Here is a 12,770-nt window from a genome sequence, read left to right on the forward strand (position 1 = left end):
CCATTCCCCACTTCATGAATATCCATGGTGACAGAAATGAGTGCAGTGGCTCTACGGGTTGATGAATCAACAGTGCATAGCGTTGACATTTATCGCATTTTTTGAACATAAGCTTTGGCATCTTATTCCATCCGGGTCCAATAGTATCTTGCCCTTATTAATTTTAGTACTAAGGAATCTGCGCCCGAGTTATTCCTGCAGATCCCTTTCTGGACTTCTCGCATAACATAGTTAGCTTCGGAAGCTCCTAAACATCGGGCCAACGCGCCTTGGAAAGATTTTCTATATAATTGACCTCCTTTGAAACTATATCGTGCGGCCTTATTTCGTAGTGCCCGAGATGCCTTAGGATCCTCAGACAGTTTCTCGTGTTCCAGATAGTCAATAATTTCATTTCTCCAGTCCCAGACCAAATTAGTCGTGTTTACCTCGTAATAGCCATCTGCATCCAGTACCGAGTGCATAAGTTGTACGACCGTACCAGAGTCTGATCCTTTCATTTTGTAGACGAGCCAAGGTTAGCTAATGCATCTGCTTCTGCATTTTCTTCCCTCGGGATATGCGTGATTGACCACTCTCGGAACCGAGCGAGCAAAGCCTGAACCTTCATTACGTATTGTTGCATGCATTCCTCCTTGGCTTGGAAGATCTCGTAGACCTGATTAACCACCAACTGGGAGTCACATTTGATTTTTATGATCTCAAAGTCCAGTTCTGGGGCCAATTCGAGCCCTGCAATCAAAACTTCATACTCCGCCTCACTGTTAGTCAGTAGGACCATTCTTATGGCCTGCCTTAGGGTATCTCCCGAAGGCGTGGTTAGTACTATACTGAGCCTGGACCCCTTTACGTTGGAAGCTCCATTCGTGAATAGGGTCCAAACTCCTGATGTCGATTCTGACACTATCACTCCTTCTTTGGTTGCCAAAGGTAACAACCCTAGACTGAAATCGGCCACAAAGTCGGCTAAAACTTGTGACTTAATCGCAATCCTAGGTTTATATTCTATGTCAAATTCACTCATTTCGATGGCCCACTTAGCCATCCTACCCGAAAGTTCGGGTTATGAAGGATATTTTGTAGGGGAAAGGTGGTCACCATAACTATCGGATGACATTGGAAATAAGGCCTTAGTTTTCGAGCGGCGACTACGAGAGCTAAGGCCAATTTTTTCAGATGTGGGTAGCGAGTTTCTACTCCCGTTAAAATTTTACTAACATAATAGATAGGAGATTGCATACCTTCGTCCTCACGGGCTAAAACAACACTTACCGCTACCTCCAGGGCTACTAAGTAGACCAATAGTTTTTCGCTTTCTTCCAGTTTCCATAGTAACAGAGGACTTGACAAATACCTTTTCAAATACCTCAAAGCCTGTTGATATTCTGGAGTCCATTCAAAGTTGTTCTTCTTTTTGAGCAGCGAGAAAAAATGATGGCATTTCTCCGAAGACCGGGAAATGAATCTGCCCAAAGCGGCCAATCTCCTCGTTAGCCTTTGAACCTCTTTTATGCTTGATAGATGGTCTAGGATGTCTTAGATGGCCTTGATTTTATCAGGGTTAACCTCGATCCCTCTTTGTGATACTAGGAATCCTAGGAACTTACCGAAGCTGACCCCAAATGCACATTTCTCGGGGTTAAGCTTCATGTTCTGCTTCCTTAAGATGTCAAAGGTTTTTTGCAAGTGTTTGATATGATCACATGCGTTCAAAGACTTAACAAACATATCATCTATGTAAAATTCCATGGTTTTCCCTATTTGCTTTTCAAATATCTTGTTCACGAGCCGTTGATAAGTGGCTTCGACGTTCTTTAGCTAGATGGGCATCACATTGTAATAATATGTGCCAAAATTCATAATGAACGAAGTTTTTTCTTGATCCTCCGGTCCATTTTGATTTGATTTTACCTGGAGTAAGCATCAAGGAAACTCATTAACTCGTGCCCGGCCGTTGCATCATTCATTTGATCAATGTTTGGCAATGGGAACGAATCTTTTGGGCACGCCTTATTAAATCCTTATAGTCTACGCACATACAAAATTTATTATTCTTCTTTGGAACTACTACTATGATAGCTAGCCATTCGAGATATTTTACCTCTCGGATTGAACAGATATTAAGTAGGCGAGTTACCTCTTCTTTGACGAATTTATTTCTGGCCTCGACAATAGGACATTTTTTCTATCTTACCGGAGGAATACTGGGATCCAAGCTTAGCTTGTGTACAACCACTTCCGGCGGGATACCTGATATATCCGCATGTGACCACGCAAAATAATCGACATTAAGTTTAAAAAATTCAATAAATCTAGACCTGAGTTCGGGGTGCAGTCCTGTCACCAAGTGGAATTTCCTCTCCAAGAAGTTTTTGAATAATGCTACAGTCACAAATTCTTCCGTTGTGGACTTTATTGCGTCCCTCTCTTCTGGTACCTGGATATACCTTGGTACTTGATAGGATTCTAACGCCCCTTCCCCTGGTTGACTTCGCTTGGCTTAGGAACAAATGCCGGCTCATGTAATTGCTATGTTGTATGCTCCTTCCCTTTGCTACAGGAGACTAAGATTGTATTTATCTCCCTTGCTACCGGTTGGTCACTCTTATTTGTTTAACTTCCTCGGGAGTTGGAAATTTCAGCAAATGATGATATATTGATGGCACAGCCTTCATTTCGAGCAACCACGGTCTCCCAAAATGATATTGTAACCCATATCGTCGTCCACCACCTAAAAAAGGGTCGTCTTCATCACCCCCTCGGCATTCGTGGGCAGCAAGATCTTTTCCCAGGTTGTCATGCTTGCCAGATTGAACCCGACGAGGAGTTTTGTGGCCGGAATGATACTTCTAGTGAGCTTGACTTGCTCCAACACGCTCCATTGGATAATATTGGCCAAATTTCCTGGATAAACCATAACACGTTTAATTTTAAAATCTAAGACATTTAGAGAGATTACTAGGGCATCATTATGCGGTAGTAGCAATCCACCCTCGTCTTCCTCCGTAAAAGTAATGTCGTCTTCAGTACCTTCCCGGAGTCATTTGCCGTAGGTCACTGATACCTTAGTAATTATCGTCGCCGAAAATGTAACCCCATTAATCTCGTTCCCCCCGAAAATCATGTTGATCGTCAGGCGTGGGGGATCTTCTTCTACTTTTGAAGGTTCTGCACTATCACGATTGCGACCATAGTTGTTTTTAGCCCGGTCTCTTAAATATTCCCTGAGATGGTTGTTTTCAGCAATGTCGCCACCTCTTTACGCAGATGCTGGCAGTCCCCGGTCTGGTGACCGTTTGTCCCGTGGTATTTACACCACAAATTAGGATCCCTCTGATCGGGATCAGATTTTATTGACTTCGAAAACTGTGCTTCTTTAATGTTCCTCATAGCCGATACCAGCTCCACTACGCTGACGTTGAAGTAGTATTTAGAAAGCCTGGGGTAGGAACAATCTTGAGAACCTGGCGTTTCCTTGTTCTGTAATGACCAGTTATTTCGGCAACTATCGGTTCTCTTATCGGTAGCGAATATGTACGCCGATCGGAAACCTTTGCCACGTCCTTCGGCCCATTCATATGGCGAATATTAACTCCTCGAAGACCGTCGATCTGTATCAAAAGCGTCTTTTGATTTCTCTTTATTCTTCTCCCGATCCCGACCCTTAACCGACGCCAAAAAACTGAGCTGACCATCTTTAATCCTTAGTTTTGACTCGTACCGGTATTGAACATTCGCCCAAGTTGTTTCCTCAAACTCGAGCAAACTTTCTTTCAACTTGCAGGAAGTGTTGGAACTTCTCGGATTCAGACCTTTGGTGAATACTTCGACCGCCCATTCGTCCGGAACGGCTGGTTAGCAACATCCTTTCTTTTTGGAACCTGGTTACGAACTCCAGCAGCAACTCAGACTCTCCTTGCACAATCTTGAATATATCAGCCTTTCGAGCCTGTACGTTTTTGGCCACAGTATCGGCCTTGATGAAAGAATCCACGAGCATCTCAAAGGATTCTATGGAATGCTCGGGCAAAAGCGAATACCACGTCAGGGCTCCTTTCGTAAGAGCCTTTTCGAATTTTTTCAACAAAACAGACTCAATCTCGTATGGACCAAAATCATTCCCATTCACTGTCATTGTATAGGTACTGATATGCTCCCAAGGATCCAAAGTCCCATCATACTTCGGCACGTCTGGGATTTTAAATCGCTTCGGGATCAGTTCTGGTGCCGCGCTTGGTTTGTGCGGCAATTATATGTACTTCTTTGAGTCCGTCCCTTTCAGCACGGGTGGTGCACCCAGAATTTGATTCATTCGGGTATTTACTTCCCTCATAAATTGCATAAGTTCAATTTTAAAGGGATCACTCACGTTGTTGTGACCGGATCTGTTCCCCCGGCCCCATCGTAGCCGACCTCACCCCTCGGGATGTTGTTGTCGACCCTCTGCGCCATTTGGTTTACGGGAGCATTAGGAAGAATTGGGCCTCACCCATTCACGTTTTTATAAACGTCCGACAATGCCTGCTTCAGTTCCGTCATGACCTTATCCTGCAGTGTGAGGTGGCCTATAATGGCTTCATGTTGCTTTTGCAAGACCCCGACTGCTTCGACAACGTGCTCTTCTTCAACATCATTAGGAGTTTCCTCCCGAACATGTCGCGGATATCGGTCACCGTGGACCGGCGTGGCCTCGTTCCCCTCGTTGTGGGTATCACTGATTGAATTCTCGCGCTGAGATTGATTTCCTTGGGCCTCAACGTTTTCTGTATTGTTAACACCATTATCTGTCATTTTTAATGATTTTTGCTAAGAACAAAGAATCACACAAGTTAGTAACAGATGCAGGTATCAATTCAATTACACGACTGTCTATGCCCCACGGTGGGCGCCAAATTATTTACTCGTAAAACTATACATATGAATTTGTACATAGTTTATAGGCAAGTAAATTAGTTTGATCCAAAAATAATAGATGAATTAGACAGAAATATAAGACTTAGCCTTAGAATTGAAATAGACGACAAATATCTTGGTTTGGGGGCGCAGAGCTACCGGGAGTAATAAGAACAATACAAATAAGCAATAAAGTAAAATGTAATTGAGCTTTTGATAGAATATAGTGTATGCTTGTCAGAAAATTCGTGTCCTTTACAATGATAATAGAGCTCATTATTTATAGTTGCACCTAGGGAATAAAGTCCTAAGATTAAGCCCATCTTTAATGATAATTATGAGGGCCATTGTAGGATGTGTAACGGTGGGCAGTGAATGCCATATTCTTTGTAACGGATCATGCACTTAATGCTGTAAAATATTCTTCATTGAATGCTACTGGATGACAACATTAATTTTGTTGCTATGAGTATCATTCTCTCCGGTGACAAGCAAGATCATTGCCTTCAGGTTTAGCTATCTTCTGTCTTCGGTTCCACGTGTCGCTTTCTCATGCGATCATTAAATATGAACATATTTTACCCAATACAATATAATATTTCAATTATATTTTAAATCTTGTATAATTAAATTTCTGATTGGTGTATAATTTTATATCTACTATAGAATGGAATAACAATACATGTATTAATTAAAACAGTATTAAACACCAAAAAACAATATTACCTTTGTCTTTTCCTCAAACCCATCATCAACACCTTTTCAATTTTATTAAGTAATATATATATATATATATATATATATATATATATATATATATATATATATATATATATATATATATATAGAGAGAGAGAGAGAGAGAGAGAGAGAGAGAGAGAGAGAGAGAGAGAGAGAGAGAGAGAGAGAGAGAATTTATGCATTACTAATCCCTGTATAATTTGTTTTCAAATGAAACGGTGGTTTATGTTATGTATAACCTAAATCCATTAACAATAGTTACTCTATAGAGAGAGCAATCTATGCTCTGTGCATTGACAATGTAGAATTATTAATTTTCAACATAAGTTGACTTAATTCTCAATACTAAAATGGTAACATAGAAAATAGAGTAATAATTTGCTAAAATCAAATAAATTGTATATTGATAGTATAAAAGGTCTGTTAGTATATATAAGTGGAAGTACTCTTCTTTAGGGCGTGCTTCCAACTACGAAGAGTTTATATTATCCTTGATGTTGTATGGAGAGAGAGAGAGAGAAAAAAAGTTGGGTTTAAAGGGGTTATCAATTGCCATAACCCATATGGTCCATCACCATTTCACCAGTATGGCTTTATATAGGTGGTCCTCTCCCTCTCTATTATAGACTGTCTGCCTCAAGCAACCAGCCAATCCTGAGAAAGGGATACGTCTTCGCTGTGACCCCCGCCCCCCAAAATCCCCCCATCCCGACACCTTTCTCTTCCCTAACTGCTCTCTTTTTCCCTAAGAAATTAGACTCGTTGGCATTCTTGTAAAGGGAATACAAAATTTCAAGCTTGGAAAACCTTTTTTTGCATATTCATATAGTAGTAAAAGACCAGAGGAGACCTGGTCCCCGATCTAATTCACTAGTACATTATCCCGTTCTGTACCCAACTAGATGGAACTCTTGTCCTAGCAATAATATTACGTGAGCGCTTGAAAGCAGCTAATTAATTAATTACGGCAACTATAATAATTCATTATTAAAGAATAGAGTATGTGTCTTATAGCTAGTGAGACTTATTAATTAGCACTTGTGAATTGTGAAATTTGTGATATATGGAGTAATTATTTTTAATGAAAGTAGTAGGTACTCCCCTAGCAGCCTATGAAGGAGTAGGATCAACTCCACTCTTATTGCCACATGCATAGACTAATTAATTAGCATCGTACGGATTTATTTATTTATGTGTAGTGACAGCAAGTCAATAATCCAAAGCCTGCTTAATTAATGAATATGATAATGCTAGTTGATGTCTACGTCCTTGCAGCTTAATAATAATATACTTAGACCAAATGGGTAACCCCATTTGCAAATTAAAATATTACTACTAACTAACTACGATAAATAATTAAATACTACTGTGATTCTGATAATGTTCATAACCGCACAGCAACTATCTCCAAATTTTAATGCCTACTCACAATAATACGCCGCCCCTCCCCAAATTAAAGAAAAAATACAAAAGAAACAAAAATTAAAAAGAAAAGATGAGGCTAGCTAGTCGGAAAAATATTAGACACTCGTGGTTTACGAAACAACTGGCTTTGTCGTGGGCCTAAATGCAATGCTAAAAGAAAATACTAGTAATACTAGACTATGTCACTAGTTGTGAGTCTATGGATAAAATACTTTAATACAGAAAAGAATAGCATAAAAAATTATTGTCCTAAAAAAATATTTTCTATTCTCTAACCAAATACTAAAAAATATTTTTGGAAAATTTTTTTTCACTCACCAATTAAACAAAAAAAAATAAGTTATAAAATCACTTATTTTCCATGAAAATATTTTTCTCTTGCCAAACAAACCGTAAGAGTATGGAATTGCAATTTTATTTGGATGCTACCACCCATCCCAATCTGATACAAGGACGAGTTCACATGAACCCAACCAGATAATTCGTGGGTCCCTCGAGAGTCCACCCTTATACTCCGACTCGCGGAGGGGTGCGGGTAGGTATGAATTAAATTACTTAAAGAGACACGCACTCTTCAGCGAACGAACTAGGAAATAGGAAATAGGAACTAGAAACTAGGACAAGAGTGATGGTAGAGTGATGAAAGCCCTTCACTTTTAATCAAAATATTGTGATTTCGAGTCATCCCAAGTGTAAGGAGGGGAGTTTTTGGAGAGAGGAAGGCGAGGATATATCAAAAACAGCCTCTCTAATCCAGGATAAGGATAAGGTCTGCGTACACAATACCCTCCCCAGACCCACCATTAAGATTACCGTGGTTGTTGTTATTGTTGATAACCAGGAACCAGGAAGGAAAGAAAGTCTGAAAGGGAATAATTTCAATGAAATTTAGCTAACTTAAAAAAGAAGATTCCACGGAACTACCCCACTAAGACAAATTACCCACTTACTTGTAATCAATTCTCTCCCCCTCTCTATATCTCACACAAACGAAAAGGTCAACAGCTAGAAGAAGGAGGAGAAGGGATGCGCTTTTGAATCGTCTTCTCTGACTCTGGGAATGGGTGTTGGTGGGCTGATTATGAGAGTCATCACCTCTATGAGTCCTCCTGGTCAAACAAGAAATCACTCACCCTCATTTGCTTTCTAGTTTCTGTATTCTAGCTAGCTATTTATGTCTAATGGGAAGCTGCAACTCTTTCAACCCTAGTTCCAGTAAACCACACTCCCCCTCAGAGTCAGATTCTGTTGTATCAATAACCACAAACCATAATTCTGGACTCAATCCCATTTTATTTTAGTGAGGTTTCGCTCATGTTTTTGTTTTTTGGGGGGTTTGTTTCCTATCTCTCTAATTAGATCCACGCCTTGGACAAGTGCGGTAGGTCGTGGACGGTGCATGCTGATCTCTTAGATCATGAATTTCTTATGAGGTGGACGTGGCTTCAATGATCAAGGCTCCACAAAATTTACATGCCCATTTTCTCATTCTTCTTCTTCCTCCCAGAAGATTCTAGCTCCTTTCTCCTATCAGTAGCAGCAGAGAAGCATCAAAGAAGTTGGTTAAGCAGCAGCAGCACCCACCACGCTAGCTAATAATGGTGAAGACGTAGTACTGAGGTCGTTATGATGGATGGATACTCCCCCTACCGTAAATCATTGTGAGGGCGACACTGATGAACATCATCATAGTCATCATCACAACCTTGTGGATCTTGGGGTTGGTGCAACTGCTAATTCCATGGCGCTGATTGAGAGAGAACACATGTTCGATAAGGTAGTCACTCCCAGTGACGTCGGCAAGCTCAATCGGTTAGTCATCCCCAAACAGCACGCCGAGAAGTATTTCCCTCTTGATTCCTCCTCCAACGAGAAAGGCCTCCTCCTCAATTTCGAAGACACAAACGGAAAGCCCTGGCGGTTCAGATATTCCTACTGGAATAGCAGCCAAAGCTATGTCATGACCAAAGGTTGGAGCCGCTTTGTCAAGGAGAAGAAGCTCGATGCTGGGGATATTGTCTCTTTTCAGCGCGGAGTAGGTGAATTAGGCAAAAATCGTCTCTTCATCGACTGGAGGCGCCGTCCAGATGCCCCGACCGACCATCTCCACACCCACTTCATGACTCATGTGCCGCTTTCACAACATTTCTCTAATAATTTCCAGTACCGCTCCAATATTAATCATCAATACCCAGCTGCTTGGAATCATCCGCTCTTTTTGCAGCCAGACCATTCACCTTTACATTCCCGTCCTGCCGGCAGCATGTCTTATCAGCAGCAATATAGCTACAGCGCCTATGGAATTGGGAACAGTCTTAATTACTACGATACAACTAGTAATTTCAACAACATGGCTAGCAGTAGAATCGTGGTAAATGGAAACCCTTGTCCGAGCGGGTCAGTAGTTTATCTCAGAACGGGATCAGTTGCCCAAGTCCCACAACAGGAGGTTGGATTAATGAAGCAAATGCAAAGAGGTAGCAGTAGTAGTAGTATTGTTGGTGAAGGGAGTGATAGGCTTGTGGAGCCAATGGTGTTCGACTCGGTACCGGTTGTCCAAGGCAAGGCAGCACCAAAGCGACTCAGGCTGTTCGGCGTGAATATGGACTGTCCCGTCTCAGACTCGGATGAATCATGTGACATGTCCTCCTCATCCTCCTCCTTGCCTACAACAACTTATTCTCATACTCCCCAATTTTCAACCTCAACTCCTTCGCTCCAATTTAGGACTTTTAACAACTATGATGATGCCAAGCCGCTTCAAACAGCACCCACCGACGAAGAATCGTCCGGCAAAGGCAAGGAATCCATGTCCTTGGATTTGGAAATTTGATCATGATTTCTAATTCCCCAACAAAGGGGTTCTTCATCACGATGTGTCCATATGGCATGTACGGTCCGTTATGTGTCCTAATATATGGCATCCTGAGAAAGACAATTAAATGTCATTGCAAAGTCACAACAGAGTTGGTGTTCGCTTTTCAAAATGGAAAATGAGCAAATGTGTTCAAGTTGAATTTGTGCATAATACTCTAATAGAGATGTTGAGATACTTTGCAAATACTAGGATATCACACCAGATCCTTTTATACTGGTTATTTTATGTTTGAATTTCCAACTGCGGGGCTTTGTTTCGATCCTCAAAGTGTAGTAGTGCCTCAGTTTTCAGTTAAGCACCTTGATTGTATTGATAGAAACAATAGAAAAAAGAGCTTTACTATTTTAACCGCCTTCATAAATTTCCCTCCAAGTTAACTTGAAAGCTACAGATTTTGATTTCCTCTAGCTAGCTGGTGCGCAGTTCAAATGAATTATGTGTAGCTCATTGATCAGCCTTCAGTCAGGCTAATGAATGATATATGGAAGGGAATTAACATACAAAAGTCGGGCTTTCTTTTTCATGAATGAATTTTGTTTTTATTACCTTTGGTAGGTTGTTGTTCTTGTCGCTGCTGCTTCGTTGGGCACGCCCGCCAACAGGTACTTCTGCTTCAGAATTGTTTCAGATCTTTTATAAAGGTACGTACACATATAACATTTCTATCTTGACAATTTATCATCAACTCCTGCGAGCTTCTTTACTACTTCTAAAGATGCTTTTAATTAGTACTACTAATGCATATATACTTGTGTATTTCTTCTATATTTGTCACTTGTCATCATTACTCACTTTTGGTAGCTGCTTCCTGTCAGCACTGATCAGCAGCTACCCTTTCTGTTCTCAAGTTGCTCTTTGGCTTTCGCTGATACCTTTCTTAATTTGTTATCGTCTAAAAAGCTAGCTGTTGTGCCTCAGCGAGACTGATCTGCCCAATCTTGTTAGAATAACATAAGAAAAACAGTTTCCATTTATATGATTCAAACTGATTTACTACTGTACTATATATGAAATCAAACACGGGAGGAAGGTGAAAAACCCAACTTCCGTAAACCAAAAGAAATTAATTAGTGCAGAGTAAACAGCTATTTAGATATTAAAAGTGTATTTATGTTTAATTTCTTGTCTCCTCCCTTCTCCTTTTAACAATCTTTAAACAATTAGTTAGCTCATCTCAAAAGTTGAGACTTTTCCAAAATTAAGTGATAGGCCTTTTATTTTGATTATATAGCTCCAAATTAATTATTGTTAGTTTATATATTTAACGTTCTAATAATTTTGTTTATTCTCGAGAGTGATGTCCTAATTAACCTTATTATTCTATTTAAATTAGTATGGTGTTTACAGAAAGTGATGTTTTATCATTCTATACACAAGTAATGGAGCTAGCTAGGCGTCGCTAAAAGAGAACTAAAACCAAGTTGCCAGAAAATTCCTAGTGGTGTCAACCTTTCACAACTGATGGTTTATTCTTAAACTTATCATGTCTAACCCATTTCCCTCCAAAAACCACCAGATAAAGTTGTTTTTGTTAGGTGTGTTAACCTTAATATCAATTGAATAGTACGTTTAAGTTCTGCTTAGAAGTCAATTAATGCATAGTTAAACCTATTAAATATTGGTTATATTAAGTAACAAGTTGGCCTCATCCATCTGAATTAAATTGGACCTCACTTAATGATAGCATAACACTAATTAGACAGCTGATCTGCAGAGAATTTCAGATTAGTGCATACTTATTAATCTGTGTTTCTTTTTAGTGCTGGTATATTTGCATGAAAATTTGATGCAGTAAGTTCCCAACTTGGTCGCTTGAATTTTCTTGGGCATGTTGCTTCTCTCTTCCTTCCTTCCTTTTTTTTGGTTCTCTTTTTCTTTTCTCTCTTTCAGTTCTTGCAACTATTTGAAAGAGAGGGAGAGAGAAGCAAGAATTTGAGGAGAATATCAGAAGAAACGAGAGAGAAGAAAGAATTTGAGTACATCATGACAAAGTCTAAAGCATTTCATCAGTATCTTACACATCAGAGATGTTTTTAGTGGGGGGGTAGAACCTTATTTGGCTAGGTTTTTGTCGGGGTTAGCTATAAGTTCGGAGTTTACTGGCAGCTGTATAAACAATTATGAGAGAGTTTGATCAAGTGAAAATGTCCCTTTTCATGAACTTTTCTCATGGTGTTTACTTCATACAAGTTTGGTCAACATGAGAAAGAGCGAAGTTGAGACCGACTATACTATATATGGTAGTGAATGTTGGGCTGCTGAAGTCCATCATATCCACAAGATGAGTGTTGTAGAGATGTGGATACTAAGATAGAATTTTGGTCATACAAGATTAGATAAAATTAATTAAAAGTTACAATATTCGCCAGAAGGTACAAGTAGAACGCATTGAGGATAAAATGAAAAAATATCGCTTGAGATGGTTTGGTCATGTGTCGAGTCGACCTACAGATGCATTGATCCGTAGGTGTGAAACTATAGTGAGTTAAGGTATTAAAAGAGACGGGGTAGACCTAAAATCACATTGCAGGAAAGTGTCTCGAAAAACTTACAAATCTTTGGAATCAATGTAGATTTAACTAAAGATAGGGTATAATGGAGAAAAAGATCCACTTATACCTACTAGTTGCGAATAGGTTTTAAACTCCGTAGAGTACTTCTAATATTATTATTACTATTACACTATACTTATATTTATCTTATTTTTTACTTTTATTATAATTTGGTTATGATGATGATATGAATTGAGCGTAAAGAAAGAAGTGAGGATTTACAATGTTAATAGCAACTCGTTTGGGACCGAGACATAGTTATTGCTAGTGTTGTCATAAAA

General features: G+C 39.7%; 1 protein-coding gene and 1 long non-coding RNA gene across 2 annotated transcripts; both read left to right on the forward strand.

Annotated features, from left to right (window-relative positions):
- The first annotated feature begins 7,992 nt into the window (after positions 1-7,992).
- On the forward strand, positions 7,993-10,298 carry LOC107829012 (B3 domain-containing protein Os03g0120900-like). Its single transcript, XM_016656424.2, has one exon. It carries the CDS (start codon positions 8,693-8,695, stop codon positions 9,890-9,892), a length of 1,200 nt encoding a protein of 399 aa, XP_016511910.2. The 5' UTR covers positions 7,993-8,692; the 3' UTR covers positions 9,893-10,298.
- Positions 10,299-10,490: 192 nt separating this feature from the next.
- LOC142177470 (uncharacterized) lies at positions 10,491-11,031 on the forward strand. Its single transcript, XR_012705921.1, has 2 exons — positions 10,491-10,578; positions 10,753-11,031. It is a non-coding gene; the product is annotated as an uncharacterized LOC142177470 (long non-coding RNA).
- The last annotated feature ends 1,739 nt before the right edge of the window (positions 11,032-12,770 follow it).

Source organism: Nicotiana tabacum, chromosome 23, assembly GCF_000715075.1.
Source record: "Nicotiana tabacum cultivar K326 chromosome 23, ASM71507v2, whole genome shotgun sequence".
In the NCBI taxonomy this organism is placed as follows: Eukaryota; Viridiplantae; Streptophyta; class Magnoliopsida; order Solanales; family Solanaceae; genus Nicotiana; species Nicotiana tabacum.

Excerpts from the sequence above, each read along its gene's own strand:
- LOC107829012 (XM_016656424.2), top strand. The coding sequence starts at position 8,693 with ATGGATACTCCCCCTACCGTAAATCATTGTGAGGGCGACACTGATGAA.